Source organism: Lygodium microphyllum, chromosome 5 (genome assembly GCF_053477565.2).
Source record: "Lygodium microphyllum isolate KBCC chromosome 5, Lygodium_microphyllum_v1.1.10, whole genome shotgun sequence".
Lineage (NCBI taxonomy): Eukaryota > Viridiplantae > Streptophyta > Polypodiopsida > Schizaeales > Lygodiaceae > Lygodium > Lygodium microphyllum.
In genome coordinates, this window is record NC_141139.1 from 52,791,801 (window position 1) to 52,818,578 (window position 26,778).

General features: G+C 43.6%; 1 protein-coding gene across 3 annotated transcripts in view; it reads right to left on the bottom strand.

Moving 5' to 3' along the window:
* Window positions 1-350: 350 nt before the first annotated feature.
* Window positions 351-26,778, bottom strand: part of LOC148035829 (uncharacterized) — a 65,208-nt gene continuing 38,780 nt past the window's right edge. For 2 of the 3 annotated variants that reach the window (XM_087677842.1, XM_087677843.1), the window contains 8 exons: window positions 25,565-26,584; window positions 23,606-25,474; window positions 20,656-21,858; window positions 10,616-10,720; window positions 4,885-4,974; window positions 4,668-4,778; window positions 1,308-2,400; window positions 354-1,196 (listed from right to left, as the gene is read on the bottom strand). In XM_087677842.1, coding sequence (XP_087533968.1) covers window positions 1,561-2,400; window positions 4,668-4,778; window positions 4,885-4,974; window positions 10,616-10,720; window positions 20,656-21,858; window positions 23,606-25,474; window positions 25,565-26,584 — 5,238 coding nt within the window. In that variant the 3' untranslated portion in view covers window positions 354-1,196; window positions 1,308-1,560. Of the gene's footprint in view, window positions 1,197-1,307; window positions 2,401-4,667; window positions 4,779-4,884; window positions 4,975-10,615; window positions 10,721-20,655; window positions 21,859-23,605; window positions 25,475-25,564; window positions 26,585-26,778 lie in introns of all 3 variants that reach the window. The other variant, XM_087677844.1, reaches the window with a different exon arrangement.

A 26,778-nucleotide genomic window follows, 5' to 3' on the forward strand; every position in this document is an offset into this window, starting at 1 on the left:
GCATGTGTGAGAGTGTGCATGCTCATGCTCTTCAACAATACCACTTTCCAAAAACATTCCCAACTCCAAAATAAGATACCACAGGAAGAGGTGGATTCTGTGCTGCCTTAATAACTCATGAAGCTTTGGCTATGCAATGATGGGCTGTATACTCCTTGATGATGTGAGGTATTTGGTGTCATAATGCCTGGTTTACATAAAGGATGTTATCACTCGTGTTATAATAAACATCCTGCCAATAAACAGCCACCTGCTTTATAATAGCGCATTTTGCCTGGTAAGGATGTGGCTCTAGATAGACGAAAAACCGCATTAAGTTGTAACCATAGGTGGATACAAAACTTAATGGAAAGATATAAGCTCTAAAATAACCCATTTGAAAAGTTGTCATAGAGTAAGGCCCTACAAGTATTGTAGATAGACATGAAAAGTTGTTCTTACCAAGTACAGAAATGGAACATTGAATAACTTGACTCTCTTTTGCAGAGGAAATGTACAATATGAAGAAATGGCTTAAGTATTTACTTCATGCTTCCATTCTCATAGAATCCTTGATACTCTTAATAGGTTTTTAGAAAAGCCTACCTCACTTGTGCTTGTACATGTTCAAGTTTCAACAAACGAGCCACTTTAGACTCATTCTTGTATGAAAAAAACTGAGCTTCTCGGTATTGGATATCGCTACAAAACCAGTCTCTGTGCATTCAACATATTTTTGTACACACATTGACCTGGACGTTATATACAATCTGTAGCCTTCAACAATAGTTAGTTCATGGAGAAAGGCCAAGCCATACAGGTTGAGCTGCTAGCCTGTTCTCGCTTCTTTGTGTATTTGGTTTAATGGTAAGGATGTGAAACATAATAATTTTCCCTTCTCCAGTTGGTGCACCAGTAAAAGCATCTGTACAAGGACATGTCTTTTTTTCCAACCAGCAAACCAAGGATCAAAAATGGCGACATTTAACTTCGTACAATTGTCACCTTCTAAACAAACTCTAGTTGGTCACTGATTTAGTGTTGTAATGCACTGGAAAATCTTCATCTCAAGGGTACTGTTAATGGTGACATGCAATGCCTTGGCCAGGCTTTGATCAACTGCCCTTAAAAGGAGCCTTTGAGGTGTCGAATTTTACCTCAATTGGTCTGTCACATGCTTCACACCTTGTGCACGGACAGGTATTGCTGTTCATAGACTGCAATAAAAGTAAGGAAAAAGACCAAATGAAAGGTCAATATTAAGTGATGGATGCTTTCATTTCAAAAAATAGCATATAATTGGACTAACTTCAGATGTTCAGACACACCTCTGTAAAGGTCGATGCAGAGCACCAAAACATCTCGATAACTTAATTGTACCATAAATGATATCTCAAATGAGACTTCAAAGATGTCAAATGGAGCGCAGGTAGTGATTTCATCAGGTGTCAAAATGTCAGGTGATGTTGGGTATCAAGGAAACCCTGTGCCTGCAAAGCATGAGGGTGGATTTATAACCTCCTTCACACTTGCAGCTTTTAACATTTTGACCCACAGGTGTTTGCATCTTTCCAACTGCCCTCATCTTTCAACAGCAAAAAAATCCTGGGCAGTGTCAAGGAGGCAAGTGGGGAAGCGATTTTGTAGCAAGAAGTTGGAACGAAGACATGGATGGCAGCTGTAGCAGTCAGAGTCTGCAGCACGCTCTGCTGATTGATCAGATGTCACTGGTGTAGGTAACTTCCTACTGGGAGTTAGGCCTACATTAGTGGAAAGAGCTTTAGAAGAGGTCTCAGTGATGGATGGAGAGCTGGCTCCTTTACTTTTCTTTCCATTCTCCAAGATGGTGGAACCTGAATTGACTCTTGCCTGGCTTTTATTTGAGGTGCCTCTGCCTGCAGAGGGCTCTTTTGCAAACGGTTCCCCTTCAGTTGTAGCAGCACTCTTGGAAGCAACTCTATTACCTTTTCTGCCTGGAGAAGGTACAGCATCAGTGGTTAATGGCTTTGATATACTTGATCGCAGAGCCCCCTGTTGCCGAGCAGTACTAATAGCATCACTGTCTGAGCCAGCTGAATCCCCATTCACCTTCTTCACATCATCCTTGAAAGTCAGAGAATCATTAGCCTGTAAAGTTTGCATTTCTTCCTCTGATTCCTCCATTATCGCACTCATCTGGGAGCCTTGAGCAGCCACAGTTGATTGATTCCTTGCTTGAATATCCTCTGATCCTTTATCTTTATGTAACACAGCTGTCTCACTTCTACATGACTTCAGCAAGGAGAGTAGCATCTCCATGCTTAGCTCTTCGCGAACTACATCACGATTCTGTTCACTTCCAAAACAAATTGCCAGCAACGTGCCCACCAATATGGGCATCAAGAGAGGATCACTGAAGAATGCAAAGGGAAGATCACATATCTGCAATCACAAACATGAATTATGATTTGGACATAACATGCGTGCTGCAGACATCAAATGTAAATGGTCAAGAGCACCATGCTACAATTCTAAATGACTTGGATTGCCCAAAATGTTATATGTTAGGTATGGGAATAATAGTATTAATTTTCTTCATCATCAAAGCAAAAGATAGGCTCCTCCTTGTGAGCTACACACTAATCGGACACGCAAGCATATACATATCTTTAGGTGATTTGTGAATTATCCAAGGAAGGTACTGAGTGAGGTAAGTAGAACAAATGGATCTGCCAAAACCGCAGCAGTGAGAAGGAGGGCTTGAAATTAGCTGAATCACTCATATGGAACATAATATACCCCATTCATATGGATCTGCCAAAACCGCAGCAGTGAGCAAGGAGGGCTTGATTTTAGCTGAATCGCTCATATGGAACATAATATACCCCATTCATATGGGAACATAATATACCCAATGTGGCTTAATGTGGTTTGGACAAATTTTGGAGCCACTGGAATGCTGTCCAGTGTAAAGAAGAGTCAGCAAAGCCTCCAACTAGATTAAGCACCAGCATATTCAAACCCATCGTGCTTAGCACAGGTGTGGATGGCATAAAGGTGTGATGCTTACATGACCTAAGAAAGGTGATCCTAACAGCTTGTCTCACCCCACCCAAAACAAAGATAAGCTTAATGGATTTTGTCAAGACATTCTGTCAAGTTTCACTTTGATCTAGTGCACGTTTTTTTGGAAAAAAGGTGTGGATGATTATATACAAACCTCTCAAGGCAGTCTGGGGGGGATTGGGGATAGAGGCCATAGAGGTCATAGAGGGGGAATGAAATGCCACCAAGAGCGAAAACATGGAAACAAAGATAGTAGCGATATTCATTACAGAAAAAAAAAAGTAGTGATATTATCTACACGAGCCACACATGAACCATGGGCTAAAAATCCAAAGCATGAACCAACCTTAGAATGTCAGGCTTTATCACACCAATTAGCACATACTCAAAACCATAAACAAAGGAGTGATAAATCAAGTGCCACCACATATAGGCACAACTAATCAAGCACAAGCTGTCACCACACATCAGCGGCCAGCAGAAATGGGATGTACAGTAATGATATCAACCAGCCATGGAGCTTGGGTCTGCAGCACTGTGCCCAAGGACCATTTCGAAAGCCATAATCATGGCACATTTACAACCTAGACGTGTGATAACATGTCAAGGTGATGCAATGTGGAAGCAAAGGAACAAGACCAATGAGCTTAGAAACAAAACATGAACATGAAAGCACAGTCACAAAGAACACGACACATGGAATAGAATCCGCTAGTGTACAACACAAGATACAATTGCCATCACCATAGTGAAGAGGAGCAGCTATGGTAGCCTCCTGTCCATGCCACAAGAACAACACCTGTCATGTCCAATGCCTCCACAGTGAGATGCCAAAGTACAAGCATGGAAGTGTAGAGCCTAAGAGAGTTATGTATAGTAAAAACCCAAATGAGCACCCCACTAGAGGGACCAAAAGCAGTGAAAACATATGAGGTGCCAATATAACCTCTGACAGATACTTGGATCTAGCTAAATCTCCTCGTACCAACTGCCCATAGGTAGGCTAAGACAAAATGTCTATGTTTGGTTTAGAAATGAGTGGTGCATATCCAACAGTTCACTTCTGAATGCATTACCTTAAGAAAAGAATAGTCAATTCACTGTGAAACTGCCGCCAAGGTACTTTGCTAATCAAAGAGTATTATAGTTCCATTCAAGTGGTTCATTCTCATTGCCCTAAGCACATTAGGAACACTTTAATATCCTTTAATACAGAACAATGAAAGGCAGTTGTACTCGAGAAGAGATTGAACATGTCAGCATAGCAGCTATGACTTTGACAAAGAACATCTGGAGCCCGCCTATAACTGTATCAAACTTGATTGAACCTTGTTTTGAATGTATGAAACCACAACTATCAAACTTGATTGAACCTTGTTTTGAATGTATGAAACCACACATATGCATACCTGTTTGGATTTCTCAAATATGACTATCAAAAAATTATGTTTTAACAAACTTTGCAGCATGGGACAGGTATGCACAGTGAAACTCATTATAAACATGTGATGTACTAGCAGGACTACATCATGGACTTATTTATTCATGGAAATGTAATCATAGGAGCATTTCACTATATGATATTGCAATTTTTAGCACGCTGCAAAGCTGCATGTTCCAGATGTTGCATGTGAGCAAGTAACCTTGTGTAAAATGGTTGGACTTTTCCCCCATCGCAGAACAGCCTGGTTTCCAGGGTGCAATAATGCAAAATATCCAAGCAGTAACAGTGTTTCTAGCAACAGAGATGCAACCTGCAGAGTGAAGAATTCAGGAACAAGTTCAGCCACCTATGTTTGTGCTATAACATGATAACTAGAAAAACCATTTCAAACATACAGATAAAAAAGCACTCTATACCTGATCTGTGGAAGTATTCCATTTGCATGTGCAATGTGAAAGGAGGAAACTAACAAGGTGAAAGAACTCCATCTGGAGATCTGGCATTGCCTGTTCCCATACCAACACAAAATATCACTATCCATTCTTTCATGGCAGTTTTGTTTCTATAAACACGCTTTTTCCTTCTGCAAAAGCAATCTTAAACCAAGCTAATCCACAAGTCATAGGAGGCCCACATCACACAAAAGCATATCTAAAACATTGGGAAACACAGAGCATGAATTCTTGACATCATCAAGGGAAGCAAAATCTTTTAGTGATTAGTTGCATGATGGTCTGCTGTCCATGTTGTCCACAGGACCCAAAACCTGCAACATATAAGGCTCCAACAACACATTTTTAAAGGAAACCCGAGAATAATTTGCTATAACCACCTCATACTCCAAACATGTTTGTGTAATCTGTAACCCATGGCTTAAGAACATTTGTAGACTGGAGCTGCAGTGATTGTAGATATTTGTATTTCAGGGAACTTGGCTGATCTTCTGATACTGTCCAAGTATCCAGTCATAAAGTTTACACTCTTTAGTAACAACAGACACCATTTCGAATCTGTTGCAGTTGGGCAGTAAATTGTTTCTAGCCATGCTGGTATGCATCCCCAAATGCCAAACACTTCTTTCTTATGGAAAATGTAATACCCTTTCATCAATTAAGACAACATCCTATTCAAGACAGGTGTCTTTGTTGGCAAAAAGTACAGTTCATGTGCCTCTTTAACAGCTAGACAAACAGTTTAAATCTTTAACTAACACTCTGCATTGATAGTGGGAAACTTCAGAAAGAATGCCTAGAACCACTCAGTCACACCACAACCGAAGGGTGTAATCTTTTTTCCCTTTGAAACCAATACTGTAGAAAGACCATCACAATCAGAAGCATTAGAAAAACACAAACATCTTATCTCCATGCAATCACATAATGATTGCTGTAGCAACCTGTAAAAGAAAAGGACAAACATTGATTGATATCACAAAATGTAGCATTGTATCGCATTATCTAGATACACTCCAAAAGGCCTAAAATTTAGTCCAACCGAAGAAGCATGAATGTGCAACACAAAATCTTGGGAATATTCCAAAAAATGAGACTGTTTTCAAAGCAAGTGTGGCAATTTGCACCTGAGTTGGCAAGACTGTTGCTCTAGTAGGTGTAAACTTCTTAGGACATGCCAAATCATGTAACATGTCCTCAATGAGACTGCTCCACACTGGTGGCATCAGATATGTTTCTAGAAGAGTGTGCAAATAGGCAAAGCAAACACCAAACAATAGTTTTCATTTCAGAAGCAATGAACAATTTCAAACAGCAGGTAGATCGCTGGAAGGCCACTTCTACAAATTATTGATCACATGGTAACCTGAAAGACGGAATAGGCTTTTGCAGGCATTTTTTGCTTGTAAGAAAAACAAACATTGTCTCTAGCTATGGTCCAAACAGCCATTCCATTTTCAGGATTTTGTGATGGCACAACCTCAAAATCTTGCAGTATAAAGAGTCTTATACATACCTTGTATTATGAAGCCTTGCAAAGAGAGGTCAAACCACTTGTTTATCAATCAATCATGAATAAGCATGCATTATGCTTTAAAAAATTTTATTTCTGTAATAATTCTCTCATATTCATGCTTTCGAATTGCATAGAGCTATGTAAGGGCATCCCACAATGGCTCCTTTATATTTGCCTACCAAAATTTCTGACTGATCCTTGTTAATTGTCAATCTCTGAAAACCATTTTTTATTTCTAGCAAAGGAAAGAAAATTGCACATAAAGCCTCAAAATGGACTGCAACATAATGAAGACATATAATGACTAAGTAGAGAACTCCATGAAATTAAGCTTTGCGCATAGCCTTTTCATTACCCATTGTGTAGTAGCATGGGTGACTAGATCCATGTACCAGTTCACATTTGGAGGAGACATAGGGGAGCATGTGAAGAAATATGTCTATCTAAGAGTCACCTTCTCTAGCCCATAATTGTTGTTGAGAGGGGCATTAGAGGCATGCTTGGCACGAGGCTATGCATCACTAGGGACACTCAAGAGACCAGACTCAATGAGCTCACATACAATTCAAAGAACCACACACCAAACTATGGTTGTTTGACACCCTAGTTACACCTACACTACTATATGAAGCAAATATATGGGGCTGCAACTTGTACCATAAGTATCTTAGCCCACTCACTGAGATCAAATTGGAATAGAGAGATAATATTATGATTGCTAGGATAGCATGGAAAGGCCATTGATCATGATGATAGCATGTATGATTGGGAGTAAGCCCTCCACCCCACATCCATTGTCAAAGCATATCTAGGAGGCAACACCTCTAGTCACAAAGACACTCTTTAGGGCAATGACTTTTTGGCACAGATTATGGGAGCTCCCACATCATAGATGCTCCGGATTGGCACTAACTTCATCTAGACAAGTAGTAACAGAGGGTGAGAAGAATTGTTGGTTTTCACACATGACTATTTGGATGACCCTACATGGTTTGGATATTGACCGCCTTCCGCCTTTTGACTACAACCTTGCCTGCCCTACACTTTCTCTCAACTGATCAGAGTTGAACCACCTGATCAAAGTTGATATTTTGAGTACTAAGACGACAAGGTCATGGATTCACCCACCACTCCCTCTAGGATCGAGGATGGAGTTCTACCAGAGTCATTTCTTGTGTCTCTCTGATGTTGAATTCACTATTCAGCTAGCATGCATAGAGACCCATCTCTCCCGCAACATATGGGCTGCTATCGGACAGATTTGCACCTCCTCTCATAGGCTACAAATGGAGATAGACAAATGGACAAATACTCTAGCAAAGGATAGGACTTGCCAACTTTGTGGCCAAGAGCCTAAGACAAAGAAGCACTACATATGCAAATGTACAGTATACTATGACATCCAAGGACAGTATCACTACCCCTTCCGTAATGGTTTTGGACCACAAGGACCAAAGATGCCTAGGTCTTCCTCATGGAGCTCCAAAGGCACTGCACAACACTACCATGAGACACGAAGCCAACTCACCCAAAGGGACCCACACAGCAAGCAGTGATAAACTTTTTTCATAGATCAGACCCTAATGACACTACTAGCCTAGCAAAGATAGAGCCATCATACAACCTTCCATTCCATGACGTGGAGTCACATTGGATGGTGTCATTTCATGTCGTCAAGCATGACAACCGTGTCTATCAGCTCCACATCCAAAGAGGCCACACCATAGCCGGATCAAAGCCATTATCACAAGACACTAAAGACTTATCACCATGCATATCAATGGAGCAGTTAGGGACCACATCATAGCTCAAATTGTGTGCAACTATTGAGATCAACTACAGCCTATAGTCTCCATCACAGTTTCTCTAAATAGTTTTGACAGATTAGGTTTTCCTTTTCTTTCTACCGATGGGGCATCACTAGACATTGTTCTAGTCTAGCATAGTCCGATCGTACAGTTATTCTCAGCATTGTTTCACACGCCACTTACTTATTTTAATGTTATCTTCATCTTATTAGACATGGATGTACTCTCTGGATTTTGTCTATAGGCCACATTGGCCTTATGTAGACGTTAATTTTTCTCTCTCTCTTCTTCTTTTTTTTTTTAAAATTAAGGGCATCAAACCCACACTTAAAATCACACCATCCACAACTAAGGGTACTCTACCCGCACCATCCACAGCTCAGGGTATTCTACCCACACCAAAACTAAATCCACTACCAATTCCTAAACCAACCTCATCTCCTTTCGATAATCTCTCTCTCTCTCTCTCTCTCTCTCTCTCTCTCTCTCATGAAGAAGCTTACATTAAATAAGTAAAAGTATATACATCGGGCCTTTTGTCCAACCATAAAAAATCCTAACAATTCACAAGTCAAGCCAAAAGGCTATCAAAACTTAGCACACAAACATCATGCTGGCAGCACGAAAGGAGTAGAGCCAACAATATCCAGCCAAGGAGTAGCCACATCAAGGAGGACCAAATCCGCTGAAACCATGGAATCTCTCTCTCTCTCTCTCTCTCTCCAATGACAGCCAAAGTCTGCTTCAACAGTTTTGTATCTATTGCACCAACTTTATTGCCTTCATTTATTTGCATCAATTGAGGATTTTATGGCTGCTGCATCTTCATTTGCTTCTTCAGTTCTATGTGTACAGCTCGTCAAATTCAGCTTACTGTGAACCATGACCCCAAATCCTAGCTGCAGATTTCAGCCTATGTATACAGCTCGTCAATAGATTTTGCTTTCGGCCTTGTGCAGCATCTCTGCTGGATTATAAGGCTATGGTCACTGAGACAAAATAAAAGACAGCATCTTTGATGAAAATTTCAAAAGGGTACAATTTTCAATTCTGGACCACAAGATTCTCCAGAGGCACAATTCGTTATTGATGCACTTCATGAAGATTTTCTTGAAAGTCAAACTAAGTCGATTGATCGACTCCCCACTCCCACTAAAGACTATCATTCTTCGACTCTGCATTGTTGTTGTGTGGGTTGAGGTAGTGGATTTTCCTTAATACTTGTGAGAACATCTCGCAGGTATAGCAGATAGCTTGGGAAAGGTCACCTATCAGCCTTGGCCACCAGGCAACAAAAACAGATTTTGCATCTTATGGAATATTGATAAAGAGAAATTACCGACCATTTCAATAGAGGTGAATGTCAAAGGTAAGGGAGCCGAATAGTTTAAATGGAACTTGTGAGTTTTTGTAGGTGCATGTTTTGCTTGTAGTCACGATTAAAGGATTCTCTTAAAAAACAATCTCAAGCTGTACGAATAAATAAGAGAATGCTAAGCCTAAAGCTGTTGGTCAGTCAATGCATGCCAATGATAATAATTTGCAGCCAAAAGGAAAAGAAAGTGTGGCTTTGGACAGTTGGCATGTTCCTAAGAAGTCAACAGTTCCTCATAAGCAAGTGGTGCAATCTAGAAATTGGACTTTGTTGTAATTAAGTTATCATTGGAAATAGTGAGAGGAGCACCCTCAGGCATGGACTTGATGGTACTACTTCTCATGATGCACACAGAACTATGGTCACATATGGCATGGCACTGTACAATGAATGCAGAGGCCACGCAGAATGTTTGAGCAAGACCTTTGTAGTTTGAATGAATGGAGGCTGTTTTGGCATTATGTAAATACAATGCATCCACATATAGTGTGCTTTTTTGGAGCACAATCAGTATGCATTGGTGGGTTAATCAGGGTATTAAGTTGGACACTCTATTCACATTGCTATAGACGTTCCAATTTGTGGCTTTCATATATAGATTTGCTTCCAGTGTAATGCAGGCAAGAATCAAGCTTCCAGCCCAATTTGTAGATAATTCCTAGTAGGAATTACTGATGCATGAATGGTAGTTCTAGCATTCCATGCATGTGTAATAGCTGTTTTATGAACAGCCCTGCTCACAGGCACAAGTCATCTGCCAACTTCATTTGAAATACTAAAAATTCACCTGATTTGCATAGGGAGTATAACTTCAAAGCTGTTACTTGGCATCATATTTAATGATTGTGAAACAAAGGTACTATTTTGAACACTACTTTAGGTTCAAATAAAATGAGAACATGATTGAATTAATTTAATTCTTCAAAGAGCTTCACAGAAAACAAAATTCAACAACTAGTAATAAAACATGCCGGTTTTCAGAGTGCACCACAATACCAATAGACTTTGGACCAATCCAAGATCCAAACGAGCAAGATTATTGAGAACCTTCAATACACCCGTTGCAACCTCTTCAAAATTTGAAGGAAGTACAGCTGCAGCCTATCCACATAAGATTAGTTGCAATTAATATCTACAAACGCTAGATACATTATCAGACTGAGAAGTGATCTATGTCATTATCCCCATGCATACTGAGATTAAGTGCCATAACAAGAATGAGTTTGCAACCTTTATTCATGGAGTGTTTGATGGTTTTAAAAAATGCCAGAGTCAGATCTGTTGTTCACGTTAGGTATTACCTAATTATAATAGTTGAGCCCCTCTCATGTTAGTCATGTTAGAATATACTAGGCCCAATTGAAGTCCCAAGTAAGCTTTTCCAAAGCATTTTCAAGTATGTTATGAGCTTCTACATGCCAAGAAACTTTTATTCAAGAGTTTGCTTGATTTGCCATTAATGATAATACATTCAAAAGTCTGCCTCTCCTCATGTTTGCAGAGTGCGAAGAGGCTTATTCCTGCAAGGTCAAACACCCTCCTACCCTAGAGTTCCTCAAAGAGGAGGGTAATTTCAGGTTAAAATTTATAAACCAATGAGGTCTTTATCTAGAAGTATCCCACAACATGCACTATCAGTTCCTGTTGCCCACCTGCATGCTTGGGGGCACTAAAACAGTACCAATGGCTGTCGTTGCATCCCTTAACAAAGGCCAATAAACCACCGGGAATTTTTCCACCTCAGTCTATCAAAGAAGAGGAGCAGCCTGCCCAAAAGGTCATCTCAATCCTTGGACGATGCAAGCATGACCTCATAGAAGCCCCTAGGGTAGAAGTCACACAATCACACCATAGGATAGAAGTCAACCACTGACAGATCCAAGGCAGCACCGGAATCGTGGCCATGAAAAAAAGGATGACCCCATGCTCATGAAAAGTAAAAAAAAGGAGTGAAGCACTTTCTATGTGTTAGCATGAGTATCCACAATGTCCTTTGCATCACAATTTGGAATATTGCTATGGTTATGTTGAACATATTCACCCAGCAAAGAGTTAGCAAAGTCTAGCAAATGGTTCCAATCCAAGTCATGGGATTCATCAGAGTGATTTACAACCTGTGCATACGAGTGCAGCATAGACTCGGAAGGAATTGAGTTCTCAGACATCATCATGGAATCTTCTGCATCATGTTCACTGTGTTTCACAGCCGGCTGTGTATCAGGGCATGGAGCCATTTCCTAAGTCCATGGTACCATATCATCTTCTTCCTCAGAATCTGGTCCCAATGCCTCCACAACCTAATCAATGCAAGCTGTATTAAGCTCAGGCATGGTGGCAGGGTCAACCACCTTAAACTGTTATTACAGATCTTCCTGATGTGTCATTCTGCAGGGAGGTGTGACAGGGTGCACAACCCACAATCACTTCGGTGAGGACACAGGTGTTTATTTGAAAGCACAATCTGAATACACCCACTCCTGATGCAGAGCACCACAGGACAGTCACAAGTACAGACCAGGAGGATCAAAGGCCTGCCACTGTACTGCTGAGATATGACGACTGTCAGTCCTGCTCTCTCTCTCTCTCTCTCTCTCTCTCTCTCTCTCTCTCTCTCTCTCTCTCTGTGTGTGTGTGTGTCAGCAACTCAGTCTCACAGGTCTGCAGGTCTCCAAATCCCCACAGGCTGGACCTCTCTCTCTCTCTCTCTCTCTCTCTCTCTCTCTCTCTCTCTCTCTCTTTTCGTAAAAGGTAATTGTATTAATTACGGTAAAAAGGTACAAGATTACATGATTACATGATTACAAGAGACACGAGGGCCCTAGGCCAACGTGTGGGAAACCCCCGTACTAATGCACTAAAAAGGTTACACCAATCGTGGCAACGACCCAGCGGCAATTGCCATATGCCAGGGATGCAAATCCTCCCAAGGGAGCAAGTCGGAGTGCCGGATGAGATCTAGCTGCCAATGCAAGAGCCCTTTAAGCCTGGCAATATGTCTCGGTACATTAGAGGCCGAATCAAAGAGAAAAGCATTGCGCGTGGTCCAAATGTGCCAGCATCCCCAGTATCTGAAAAAGTGAAATAAGATCTTCATATGTAACTGTGGCGGTGTGGGGTACTTTGGGCGCACAAAAACCCAATCGAAAGGAGTTAGTGAGGACCCCACCACTGAGCGCCAAATTTGCGACAAGAGTGACCAGATATTCTTGGCGAGCGGGCAAGAAAGAAAACGATGTCGGGCCGATTCCGCAGTAGTGGTACAGAAGAAACAATTGCCATTGGAGATTCGACGCTTGGAAAGGGCCAAGGCAAGAGGAAGACCACCAATCATTACCCGCCAAAGAAAGACCTTGCATTTGAAAGGTGCCTTATTCAGCCAGCCCTCCATCAGCGTTGCCTGCCACCATGACAGCGATTTCCGCAGTCCCCAAACAGTATTAGCTTTCACACCCAGCCATTGGTGATCTTGAATGAGAAGATGATACACCTGATTAGTAGAGGCCTTTTCCAGACTCAATCGGCCTGCAAGGTCCCAATCCTGCCAAGGACGATCCACAACCAGGGTAGGAAAGGGTTGCCTACCCTGAAGCTCCGACAAAAGCTTTCCCCATAAACCAAAATATCCGCGCGAGATCCTAAAAAGTCTCCTAGCAGTCCGAAACGATGCGAGGACATTGCGAGTGGCAAGGGTAGCATCCGCAATCGAAGTCACACCTAAACGGGCCATGCGGTTAAATCTCGGTCTGAGCTGATGTTTGTCTTCCCATGAAAGTAATCTCGACACTGCCAACAATTCCAGCTGAAAGGAGTTAGTCTGCAAGCGGTCTCCCATTGGATGCCAACGGGCCTTTTGGAACACCACTTTCCAAGAGCCGACCAAGTGCAGTAACAAAGAGGAAGAGAGACTGGAAAATCGAGAGTCAGCATTAAGGACATGCCACCAAGAGGCCCGAAGTCGTGTGTTACCATGGCGTAGCCCGCTGTGCTCAAGAAAATAACGGGCTATGATAGTCCACGGGTGATGATCCACACACATGGCACGAAAAAGAGACCAATGAAGAGCCAGCATATGAGTTGTTGCATCCAAAATAGCTCCACCACCCATGCATTTAGGGGTACATGTATGTGACCATGAAATCCACGAAATGCCTGCCTGCAGTGAATCCTTCTTCCATAGCATGAAACGAATGGGATGAGTGAGAGCCTTCAAAGTAGTAGGCATCCACGGCAGCAATGGCAAGAAATACGTTAGCATTGGTAGCATAATTGTCTGAGCCACTTTGAGGCGGACATGGAATGGCCACGCTTGCGACTTCCAATATATAAACTTCGCCGCCAATTTTTGTGAAATCCACTCCAGTAGGTCCTTTGGCCGTACATCCATCCCCAATGGGTATCCAAGATGCCTGACAATGGAGCCACGGGAAACCACCTGGCCCTACCAGCCTAATGACTATAAATCAGGCTCCGTGCAACTGAGAATGGCTGACTTAAGGGCATTGATGCGAAGACCAGAGGCCTGACCAAAGAGCGTCCAAACATCTAATGCCTTTCAAATGTTGTCCCTGTCCGCCCACAAAATCATAAAGGTGTCATCAGCCAAAGATTGGCTAATGAAGTGCTGCCCCAAAGGAAGAGACAATCCTGCCAGCTGAGCAGAAGCCGCCATTGAGGATAACATTGAAAGGACCAGGTGAGTCGCAAGGGCAAAGAAGAGAGGACTCAAAGGGCAACCCTGTCTGACCGAGCGTGCAAGGACAAATGGCTCTGTAACCCCACCATTGAGCATAACTCTTAAAGAAGCCGCAGCACTAATGGTGTAGATCAATCAGGACATCCGAGTACCAAAGCCCATAGCAAACATGAGATCTGCAATGAAAGACCAGTCCACATAGTCAAACGCCTTTTCCAAGTCCAATTGAATCAATACCACTTCCTGACTGGAGTGCCGCGCATAGTCAATAGCCATTTGTACATTTAAGATATTATGCAGAATGTTGCGGCCCTTAATGAAACCATATTGGAGAGGATGCACAATAGCTGAAAGGTGCTTGTGAAGCCGATTCGCCAACACTTTGGAGAAGATTTTATACATCGGGCCCATCAAAGAAATTGGTCTCTAGTGTTGCAGCATTGACGGCGAAGGGACCTTTGAAATCAGTTTGATAAGGCCTTCTTTCCATGCGGAAGGCATAACCCCTGTTTCCCAAACCTGCTGAAACATGACCGCCAATGGCTTCACCAACTGCGTGGCCGAGTTCTCAAAGAATTCATTAGTGAGACCATCCCAACCACGACTTTTATCCTTAGGCAGGTGCAACAAAACATCCATAACCTCCTCCTCGCAAATATCCGCCTTCAAAGTGGCTTGCATATCAAGTGGAACCTGCTGGCGGACCAGATGATAGAAGACCGAGCGGACATGCGTAACTTGGCTAGAAGGCGAGGAAGAAGAACCAAGAAGTTCCATAAAATAATTTCTGCACATATTGACAATGGTCTACAGATCAGTGACCATGCAACCTTCCAAATCCTGGAGTCTAGTCATACTTTCGCGAGCCGGAGAAGCATGCAAGGCGCGAAAGAACTTATGAGACTGGCAGGCACTATCTTGCAATGTATCAGTCAAGTTATGCAGCTTGGCATGCTGATAAGATTTCAACTGAAACACTTGAATAAGATGGGCCAAACGCCTTTCCAGTGACAGCAGAAAATCATCATCTGGGGAATCCACGAGCAAGGAACGGACCAAAGCCAGTAAGTCCTCTGCTGCATGTCGACGTCGCCGACAAAGAGAGGCATAATGAATCCCATACTGCCGAGCAACCCGCTGCACATTAGAGAGCAGCCGTGCAAATGAAGCCAAGCCCTCAGAGGCGAAGTCCAATAAGAACCTCTCAATCAATTGCTGCATATAGCCCTGAAAATTTGGATGCTTCAAATAAGAGGAGTTGAAACGTAAAGGGAGCCTATCCAGCAACTGCATAAAAGGTGCAATAGGTTGTGCCCGCATCTCAAGCTGGAGGGGGAAATGGTCCGACAACGCATATTGCTGCAAGACCTTCATTTCCAGCATCTCGGGAAGAAAATCATCCCCCTGCATGATATACATTCTGTCCAACCGCGACCAAGTAGTTGCATATTGTGCGGAATGAAAAGTAAACCCTGAAAAAGAAGGGTGAAGCCATGACCAAAGATCTTGCTTAAGTACGCGCAAAGCAAAGGAATTCCACACCCGGCTTTCCGGCGTATCCATGACCGAATGCCCTGAAGTGGACTGAGAAGAGTCAACACACATATTGAAATCTCCCATCAAAAACCCCCTTCAGCCAAGTGACATGGAGCCCTGCAAAGTTAACAAGAACAGGGTGGTATTTCTCATGGACAATCATCAACACGCCCGAATAGTGCGTAGCATATGTCCCTGCATAAAACAGACGGAATCCATGACAATCCACAACTTTTCCGGCTTCACCATGACTTTTGTGCTCAACTGCACACAATACATCCCACTGGTTCTCATGCAAGATAGTCCACATGGCATGTTGCTTATGGCGAGAGCAAATGCCTCGCACATTCCACGTGGCTATCTTCATATATCTTCAAAAAAAGGAAGTCAGGAATGAGGCGCCTGTTGCCTCGATTTCACCTTTTCCGCGAGAGCATCCAGGACACCCTCATCCAGAAAATCAGCCAATACTGCAAACGAGTTCTGGCGACCTGCTTTAGAGGTAGAAGGAAAATCCACTGCCTTGGGAGTGGGGCGGGGATAACGCCGATCCCAGGGTGTAATCACATTACCTTTTGTATCAAACGCCAGCTTAGCAGGTGGGCCCTTGGGACCGTCTGTATAGACTTTCCTTGTAGACTGATTACGGGGGGCAAACGGGGCCATAGTACGCGCAGCCTGCTGTGAAGTGAACATTTCTTTCCTGCGCATATACGTGCGTACGGAATCCTGTGAAGCATTAGGCCCAGGATCCGCCAGGCCTGCATCCAACTTTTTACCTTTTTTTTTACGTGCCTCAATCCAATCAGTGGTACGGGAATCCAAACCCGGGACCTGTTGTTTGCCTTTATCCATGACATTAGGTGGCTGAAGGGCCTCTTGTGCCGGGGCATCAAGCACCATGCCATCCTTAGGCAGCACAACCTGCGCATCCTCGGAAGACGGTTGCCTTTCAGGGCATTCGGCCATAAAATGCCCCAATTTACCACATGAAAAGCAGTGTCCTGCAAAGTTGCCCCATTTCAAGCGAAAATGCAAAGGATGCATGCCAGAACAATTGAAGCGAAGCCACGCAGGCCTTTTCCTGGCCGTGTCCCATAACATGCATAAACGGTTTCGATTCATAGCCCTGAGTCTTAGGGGAACCAGCACTGTTCCCACAACTGCCATCGCATCCTTCAACAATGGCCAATAGACCGCCGGACAATTTCCCACTTCCACCAATACCGGGCATTCTCGTTGAAGCAGACGCTGGAAGTCGCCCATAGGGCGCCATGGTACAACATGGACCAAGCGGCGATCAAAGAATAATGGCAACTTGGACAGGAGCTCAGCTCGATGTGTTTCCGATTTCAACAACACCTCATAAAAGCCGCGAGGTCCAAGGAAGATCTCCTCAACACACTCCCCTTGCAATAAATGGTGCATCCACTGGCGAATATGTGAAAGCACTGGGATCCTGCCAGTGAAGAAAAGTATAACGGCACGGTCATAAAACACCGAGAAGGACCGCAAGACTGATTTCGGGTCCACCGTGGCTTCCAGCACATCATCAGTTCCCGCGTCAGAAAAAGTTTCATTATTATGCTGGACATAATCGCCAAGCAGAGTATTGGCAAAGTCCAGCAAATGCTCCCAGTCAATCTCCTGCGAATTCACAAGATCAGAGGCAACCTGCGCATAGAAACGTTCCTGAGGACCCATTGGCTCGTCAGAAGTATGCTTGGAGCATTTGCCCGCAGGCGGCAGTTCAAAACCCAGAGGCATCTCCTCCGTGCACGGCACCATATCCTCCGGCTCCTCTGTATCGGAATCAGGGCCAAGGGCTGCCACCGTCCGGTCTAGAAAATCCATATCCAGGCCAGCCATACTGCTGTCTTCTCTCTGAAGAAGTCGTCAGGCGGCAATCGTCAGATGGGTCTCCAGGAGGCGCACAGGTCTAGGCGATCCTCTCTCTCTCGCTCTTGGCTGCCTTAGCTCTGCACGCGGACGTAAAGCAGGGGACCACAGGCGAACAGGCGTGCACTCGTTCAGGCGTCTCTCTCTCTCTCTCTCTCTCTCTCTCTCTCTCTCTCTCTCTCTCTCTCTCTCTGTATGTGTGTGCAGGAGTACACAGGTCAGGTCAGGTCGATCCTGCGCAGGGTCGTTTTGCAGGGTCCAGTCGAACCTGCGCTGCCCTGGGGAAAGGGACCAGGCGACGCGCAGGGCAGGGCGGCGCGCAGGGCAGGGCAGGGCGACACGCAGGGCAGGGCGGCGCGCAGGGTGCAACGAAGGGCGACGGGGCAGGGCGGCGCGCAGGGGGCGACACGCAGGGCAGGGCTCTCTCTCTCTCTCTCTCTCTCTCTCTCTCTCTCTCTCTCTCTCTCTCGCATGTCTGTCTAGCAGTTAAATGCAACCTGTCTGGTCTCTGTCACTCCATTTTACCCAGGACTGAGCACCTGTTTACCTGATTGTCTGCACTGATTACTTAACCCTGCTCCTGTCTGCATGAAAGCCTCAACAGTGTCTGCGCCCTATTGAGAACAGCTTTCTTGATGACCTGGCTGTCTGTGTGAACCTACGCTTGTTTTACTGCTGCCTTATCAATCAAAGCTCCCTATCTCTCTTTTTTGCATAATCAAGTGGCTACCTAGTGGTAAGCCACTTGTTTTTATCAAGCCACTGACCTGGGTTCAATTCTCCTTTTTTGTAACACCTATGCTAAATGACCATGCAGAATGTAGGAGTTGAACCGAAGACCATCTGGTCACCACCCTGTTCAACTTAACCAACTCTGCTACAGCTGTTTGGTTGCCTCCCTCCCTCCCTCCCTCCCCCGCCCGCCCCCCCACACCTCTCTCTCAACCTCAACCTCAAAATTGTGTCTACTTGCTGTGTCCGTGTCTATGTGTGTGTGAACTTTGCACCCAAACCAACAGATTTTGAGCTAGGTGTCTCAAGCCTTAGAACTGCAGGATCATATGAACAAGTCCTAATTGCATTTCAAGAGCATATTTGCAATAAGCCTATGCCAATAGCCCTAACTGTAGATGAGGATCGTACGAACAATCCCCAACTACAAATTCAAGAACATCATTGTGCCCATAAGTCCATGCATAGCCTTTATTTAATGAAGTCTACCATGCTTATAGCAGTCACACTTCTACTAGGCAACTTGCCTTGGACGTTGATGGCAGTTCTGAAAGCATGGAAGAATCTAGAAGCTTTTGCTAATGTACAAATCACATACTCATCATTATGGAAGCCTTGCTGCACTTCTTACGGTGATCCAACAAATCAATAAGCTTCTGCACTTGCTCAAGTAAACTAGGACCTTCTAGCTTGAAATGAACAAGCTGCTCCACTAATTGATCATGGCAAAGTTTTTCTGTCCTGGCATATCTAGCCTTCAGGTAAGTGCAGAGAGATTGAGAGGACCTCCTCCAGAATGAGTGAGTGATAGCATCAAGGGCTGTTTGATCTGATATATGCCACTGATTCTTAGCATCCTGGACCAGGATTTCATCTTCAATCATTTATGCAATGTTGTTGCACATGGATTTGATGGTTCTCTCAGAAATCTCATAGTTGTTGCCTGTCAGTTTGATGCTGGGGATTAACAAGAAGCCATCAGTGCCAACTAAAATTGCAAGGATCAGTACAGATGCTCAAGGGCTGCACACAAACAGATATAGCAACACCACTACAAATTTTGGATGATTACAGATATCTCAAAATGAGGCACTTCTCTAGGGAGTGGAGAGCTGGCACAGAGAGAACAGTATGAAAGAGGAAAAACAGTATAGAAGAAGTGAGGTATCTACAGAAATGCATACCGACAGTGAAATCACCTGCTTACTGCTACAAGATCACAGCAGCCCTCTGCCTTGGACGGCATGTGGCTGATCTAGAACGGACTGCAGTGGTCATCAGACACCTTGACGATCATGAAGAAATGCTCCCACATTCAGAGGCTGGCTGAAATCTGCAAAAACAAAGAATTTTTCTGCCACAAGAGCATACATTGGAGGCTCGAGAAGCCCTGAATGCTGCTGCACAAGCAAACATAATCAGCTGTGAAGACTCGTCACCAGAATTGCAGGTCCATGACAGGTAAGCTTCAATGACATCAATAGGGATCTTTGCTCTGATATGACGATGGAACAGAGGAGAGGACAAGAAAAAGAGTGAATATTAACATGTGAAGGCAGAATCATGGAGCCAAAACTGGAAACTGAGAACAGGCATGACTATGATCAGAGTGTGCAACCTCCAGCTAGGCATGCAGCATGAAACCTGGCTGACCTGATCTGGTCTGAACATAAATACATGTGGACCAATATCACACGCACACACGTGCGTGCACGCGTGTGTGTAGAGAGGTGGACCAATATGACAAGTGGGCAAAAACTGTGGTCCCATACATGGCCAGAAAGAGACCTATGGATCTCCCTAATATGGAACTACACATAAGAGTCTCAACAGTGTTCACAACTCAGTTTTAGATCAATTACAGCCAGTGCCGAAAGGAGCCTGTCCAACACAGTCAATCAGATTTTGAATTCAGTATAAGACTTTCTTGGCATGATCAGTAAAAGTTTTTCACCACGAACAAGCAATTAGATACACCAAGAAGTTAAAAGACCACGATCATTCTGATCCTCAAACAAGTTACAAGCTTTTTCACTAAACAGAGTTGATCATGGAATTTACAAAAAGACAGTTTATACATATGCATTAAAAAACTAGGCCATGAACTTGCTTCAACTTAATAGAAAGTGCAACCTACAATAGTTTGTAAGATGTAACAGTGAAAGCAACAATATACCTGATCAGGAGAGGATCGAGGGTTGGTTTGTAGTAGTACTGCTGTCAACAGTGAGGGAAGGCCAACCAGTCCGGTCTCCGCAATGGCAGAGACAAGGAAACCAGCGGAACGACCATCATTTGGAGTGCTTAGCTGCACTTGTCCCCTTTCACCTTTATGCTCTGGAGTCTTACCTTCAGCAGATGTGTTAGCAAGAGACTCCTGAAGTGAATCTGCTGTTTGCTCACTGGCATCCGTGTACTTGAGACATTTTTCACTTGTCTTTGAGTTTTCTGCTACATGTTGTCCTGCCCCCATCTCAATATTTGGACTGACCAGAGGAGCAGAATTGACCAGCTCCATCAACAAGCCTTCCCCATTGCTTTCTTTAATTGCAGTCAGGGTTGCATCTGACAAACCAATACTCCCAGATGCAGAAGTCACTTCAGTAAGCTGGGTTATACTCCCAGAGGAAACCATAAACTGCTCCTGCAGTGCAATCCCACCACTTGCTTTGGTAGAAGTCTGAATTGCATCAGAAGAACTCGAAGCCACAGCCACATTGTCACTTATACTTTTATACGCAGTCTCTTGCTTTTCAAACATCATGTTTAGCCGAACATCATAGGGTAACCCAGCTGGCTTGCCCCTGGGATCTGTAAGTGACTGTAGAAGATTCAAACCAAAAAGTACAGGAGCTGGAAAGGGAGCCCCTTCTATTTGTGGCCTATCAAACAAGGAGAACAAGTCACGCAAGTGGTGGATCACTTCACAAGCAACGATAAGTTCTGCTAAATCCTCCTTCATTGAAAACTGGCTCTCATCAAGGCAAGTGTGCCCCATGATTAAAGTCACACTCTCCAAAAGCCCACTTAGTACTTCTCCAACAGCATCTAACTTCTCATCACCAGCAACTCTATCAGCAGTGCAGTTTACAGAAGCTGTGATAAGACTTGTGCCAACCACACTAGCTGAATCCAAACTGCTGAAGTTTTCTAGCGCTGTGGATAGCATAGGGATTAGAGGGGGTAGAAGGTTTCTAGCTATAAAATAGCTTCGGTTTGCAGGAAGTGCCAATAGAACCTTCAGTATGCGGAGCAAGGAGAGAGTTGTCTGTGAAGCTTCAGGCTTTGAGGTATGTGAAGCAGGAAGTGCTGTGGCAACAAAATCCAAGAGGCCTGCTTGTCGTGCTGCATGAAGCTCTGCATCCTTACCATCCATATACTGCAAATTTGTCAAGGCACACCAATTGAATTTGAGTTTAATTCTGAGACTTTTGTATGCTAGCCAAGTGAGACTATGAACTAAAATGCCTAGAATTTAAAAACATGTTCTTGTTCAGGAAAAGAAATAGTGAATGACAGCAAGAAGTTGCTTCAAACCAAGGTTTTCAACTTCAAACTCTTTCAATCCAAAATCTTAACACATCAAGGGGAAAAAGCCTACAGAATTTTATTCATTAGCCTTTAGGCTCACAAAGGAAACTGATAAAGGGAAGTTTTGATTAAAAAACCAACAGATTGTACAACATGTAATTTTGCCATCATTACTAAGTGGAAACGTGAAGTCCCTGACAGTTGTATAATCACCAAATTCCAGTCCTAAGAGTAGTACAATCTCCAAATTGCAAAAAGCTTCTATACCTCAGATTAGTAATGTGTGCCATATATAAAGTTTCTCAGCCCAAAATCCTAAACTGGAACATATTAACATATCTCAGTCAATGTCAAGATTACCAGTATTGTCATGATTACTCATTAACATGGAGAGGCTGGAAAGAGAGAAAGCAAAGATGGGGTGCTTGACCTGGACTCTGACTATTGCTGACAAATCACCACCACTTACCCCTTGTGCAATCCCAAGGATAACTACCTGGTTTATTAGGCCAACACATTTTTGAAAGCCCACATACTAAACAGAAAACAAACTGAGTAACTCCAACCTAACCCAAATAGAAACAAATAGAAACTACAACACACAAAGTCAGGCAGACCTGTCCCTTTTGCTATATAAAAAAGATCGGGGCTGGAACAGAAGACAAACTAGGGCAACCTGATTGACAATCTCAGTCAATCTCAATTCAACAGCTCGCTCACTTCTTGGGACCTAAATTTCTCTAGACTTGAGGGTGAAAGTTTGCATGAGTTGTCATCAAATTACTTCAGTAAATTATAAATCCTCTCCACTATATTGGCATTGCACTGCAAACCCAATTTGTCAAGGTTGCATCACATTCAATGAGAGATACAGTCAGAACATTCTAAGAAAAGGACTCTTCTGAACATGGAAGTTGATAAAACTACTTGCAGAAATGGAAAAGACCTTCTAGGGAAACTGTGAAGGAGCAAACCGAGATAGACATGAGGAGTTTCACTGCAGACCTTAAGTTAAAGCATAGCAGAGAAAAGACAGAGATACAAGCTATCATTGCATGTTTGGACAACAGACCAACAGCTGAAGGTGCATCAGGAAGGAGGTATGAGCATGTGAAAAGCAGCATTGCAGATGTGAAGCTCATGCAAGTGAAGTAACAGGAGGCACCAATTGAGCAAGAGGAGTAGGCACCATTTGCACCTACTCTGGAAGGTGAGAGTGAGGTCACCGTGGAACCTGTAATGCACCTATTGCCATGAGCTGGTCCACAGGGCAATGCAAAGAAGGCCTTTGTGATCCAAGTGGCATACGCATGCATGCTGAGCTGGTCTGCAGGGTAATGAGAAGAAGGCTTTTGTGATCCAAGTGGGCATGCGCATGCGCATGCATGCACGCACAACATGGACAGAGACAGCACAAGAGGCCATCTGGCCAGCATGTGAAAGCCATTTTCACTCCTGGAAAAATAAACCCCAAGTTGCTAGCAAGAAAAAAAAAACTTGTAAATCCAATTATTCTTTAATTTCAGCAACCTTTACAAGGGGTGAGAAAAGGGATAGACAGACAGACACACAGAGAACCTGGTTTGCAGACATACCTTCACCATCTCGCCAATTATAAAGCCAACACCTGAACTTCCAGCTTTTCTAGCTTGCTGGAGTCTATGAAGATCTTGAAGCCACCTGCCTATCTTGGACCTGGCAGCTGCTGCAACAGTTATCGAGCCAATCCCAGACCCTTCAGCTCCATTAGGTGGCTCAATAAATTCATGTTTCTTAGCCATTAGTCTTTGACGAATTCTTTTAATCCTTCTCTTGAAAGTTTGATGTTGCAAGCCCATGGTAGCAGACTTCACTAGTGGCACTCCAGTGCCACTATTTGAGCCTTTGCCTGCAGATACTTGTCGAGACACTGGGACATCCTTCTCAATGTTAGCCTCACTATCACTAACCCCTTGGCTGGCACTTCTTGAATTTCCATCCCGGCTAGAAGGACGACGAAGAGATGGAGAAGCTTGCTCTCTTGACTCCATAGCAGCCCTTTCCCTTATCTGTTCCAAGTAGACCTTACGACGAAGCTCACTTTCTCTAAGTTTTTCAGTGAGCTTTTGTGCTTGCAGTTCAGCTTCTTCTTGCTGTGCTTTTGCCCTTACTTCCTTCTTCCGAACTTGCTCCACTGCTCTTGCTTCTCTGGCAGCACTTGCTGCTTTACGTTCTTCATCCCTTCTAGCTTTTGCTTCTTCCTTTTTGCGCTGTGTCTCTGCAATGCGTTGCAGCCTCTCTGCTTCTAGAAGCCGTCTGCGCTCAAGGACTGCCTCTTCCCTTGCAATATCTTCTTTCTGCTTTATCTTTATAATCTGTAACCTCTCAGCCCTTCTTAGTTCAGAATCCTGCAGCTTCTGTCGAAGAGAGAGTTTTTTATTTTCCTCATTCAAAGAAGTAATAAAACGCACTTCATTCACTTTGATACTTTCATCGCTAGCACGCCTAGCAATTTCAGCCAGGTGAGCTTCATGCCGTGACTCACCTCTTTGCTGGCGAGCATGCATACCTTCTCTCAATTTGCTGCTTCTTACAGCTTGCCACTCACTTACACGGTTAAGTTTCTCGGTTGTACGTTGCAAGCGTTGGACGCGCTCATTTTCAAGCTCTCTACGTATCCTTGTTGCACGGGCCTGTTTTTCATCTACCTCTTTTTTCATCTCTGAAGGGCTTTTCCTTTTCCTTTCAGGAGACATCAACTTATCATGCAATACTTTTACCCTGTCTGTGCTTTTCCATCCAGCACAGGGAGATCGTGATGCTCTATTTGAGCTCTTAAGAGGGGAAGACAACACATCTTCCCAATTTCTCTTTACCTTCCATGCATCCAAAGAACTCCTGGTCTTTGGCACTTTCTTTTCTCTCTCATTATCAACAATAGAAACACGTTTTTCAGAGAACTTGCCTCTCTCCACAGTTGTCGAAGCAGTTGGCCCTTTCCCAAATCCTGTAGGTGGCAGACCCAACTTTCCAGGAGTGAGTTCAGTGACCTTACCTTCACATGTCAAACTAAACTCTACAGTTCTGGCAGGATTAGAGCCCCTGGCAGCTAATGGCACCCTGGAACCAATACTTTGTACCACTTGCATGGGATCACACAAATCTTTCACTTCATTATCAGCAGTCTTTTCGCTTCCACTTTGCAAAACTTGGCTAGAAATCCTGTTGGACTTGGCTCTAACTTTCTGGTTTTCTTCAAAAATACAAGCAGCTTCCTTAATGTTTGGATGAGAATATATAGGTGGAACCACCTTAGATGGAAGAGCCTTACAGCTCTGTTCTATTTCAAGTAATTTTGCTGCATCTCGCCTTTTCGTTTGGGAAACCGTATTCTTTTGAGCAGCTATCTGCTGAACTTTTTTGAAAGCTTCCAGGGAAGACGACAATATTTCTGCTCTGTGAGGAGAACATGCCATTCGGCGAACCTGTATCCAAAAGTCTCAGTTAGACAATTATGAAACCTCAAATACCCAGGAACAAGACTATAAGAGCAGGAAATGTAGTTTATCAATTACCTCCCAAGCAATGGCATGAGGTCGTCTATGCTCAACCTTCCCAGAGAAAGCACCTAAAGCACCTAAAGTACCTCCCAAGTTTCCAGCAAAAAGAACCTGAGATGCGGGTGACTGCTTTTTGACTTTCTCAAAACCCTCAACCCTAGACTTCAGTTCGCTGAAATCAAGACCTGCCTCCTTGAAAACAAGAAGCGCTTCTAGAATCTGCTCCATATCACATTCTAACTCGCAAAGGAAATAAAGTTCGTCAATTGCCCTATTCAAGTTCTCAAACAGATAGCACCAAAGTCGTTGCCGAAACCTTTCTTTGCTTTCACCTGACTCAGTTTCCTCAAATCTTTCCATCAGCATGCTCGCTGCTACACTGAATTCCAAAGTTCTCTCATTCGACGTTCTCTTTCCATCTGCATTTTGATTGGCATTCTCAAGAAAAGGCTGCATAGTCTCCTGTTGAGGTGACTGTTCTTTTGCCTTTAAAGTCATTGTGGACATCTTACTGGAGCTGGGATCCACAGACAACTCTGAAGTATCTGTTTGATTAGAGATGTTTTCTGTCACCTCATCAGGTGATTCGTCCTTTTCTTCATGTGAATGCATCAGACTGTTGATATCCTCTGCAATAGAGGATGATTCACAAACATTTACCTCTGCAGTGTGCTCTGTAAATTCACTTTTGGTTGGGTCAGGTTTATTGCAACTTGCGACAATATCTGGGTCCTGGAATCCACAAGGGGTGTTGATATCACATATCTGGTCATAATCCAAGAATGGTTTTCTGGTATCCTCACATTTCAAGCCATTCAACTCCTTTGTAGAGCTCTGTTTTCCTCCTCCTAAAAGTATTGTAGAATCTTCACTACCGACAAGCATGCTGTCAAAGGAATTCTCCACATGCTTTTCTAGTTGAACTCCAGGCAAAACATTTTCTGTGATATCTTCATCCTCCAAGTTCCCCCATTTGAACTTTGGAGTATCTATTAAATTAGCACCAAGCTGATATTCTGCTGCCTCTATCACACCCTTGAGTGAGAAAGGGAGAGAGCTGTTATATTCAAACTCGCAGGAAACACAAAATCATCACACCAAAAGTTTATAAAAAGACATCATTTCACTGATGGCTATAAACAAATCAACAATAATTTATTGCTCTCCACAAATCAAAGACAAGGGAACAAGACGGCAAAGCAACACTGCACAATCTACTGCGAAATGTT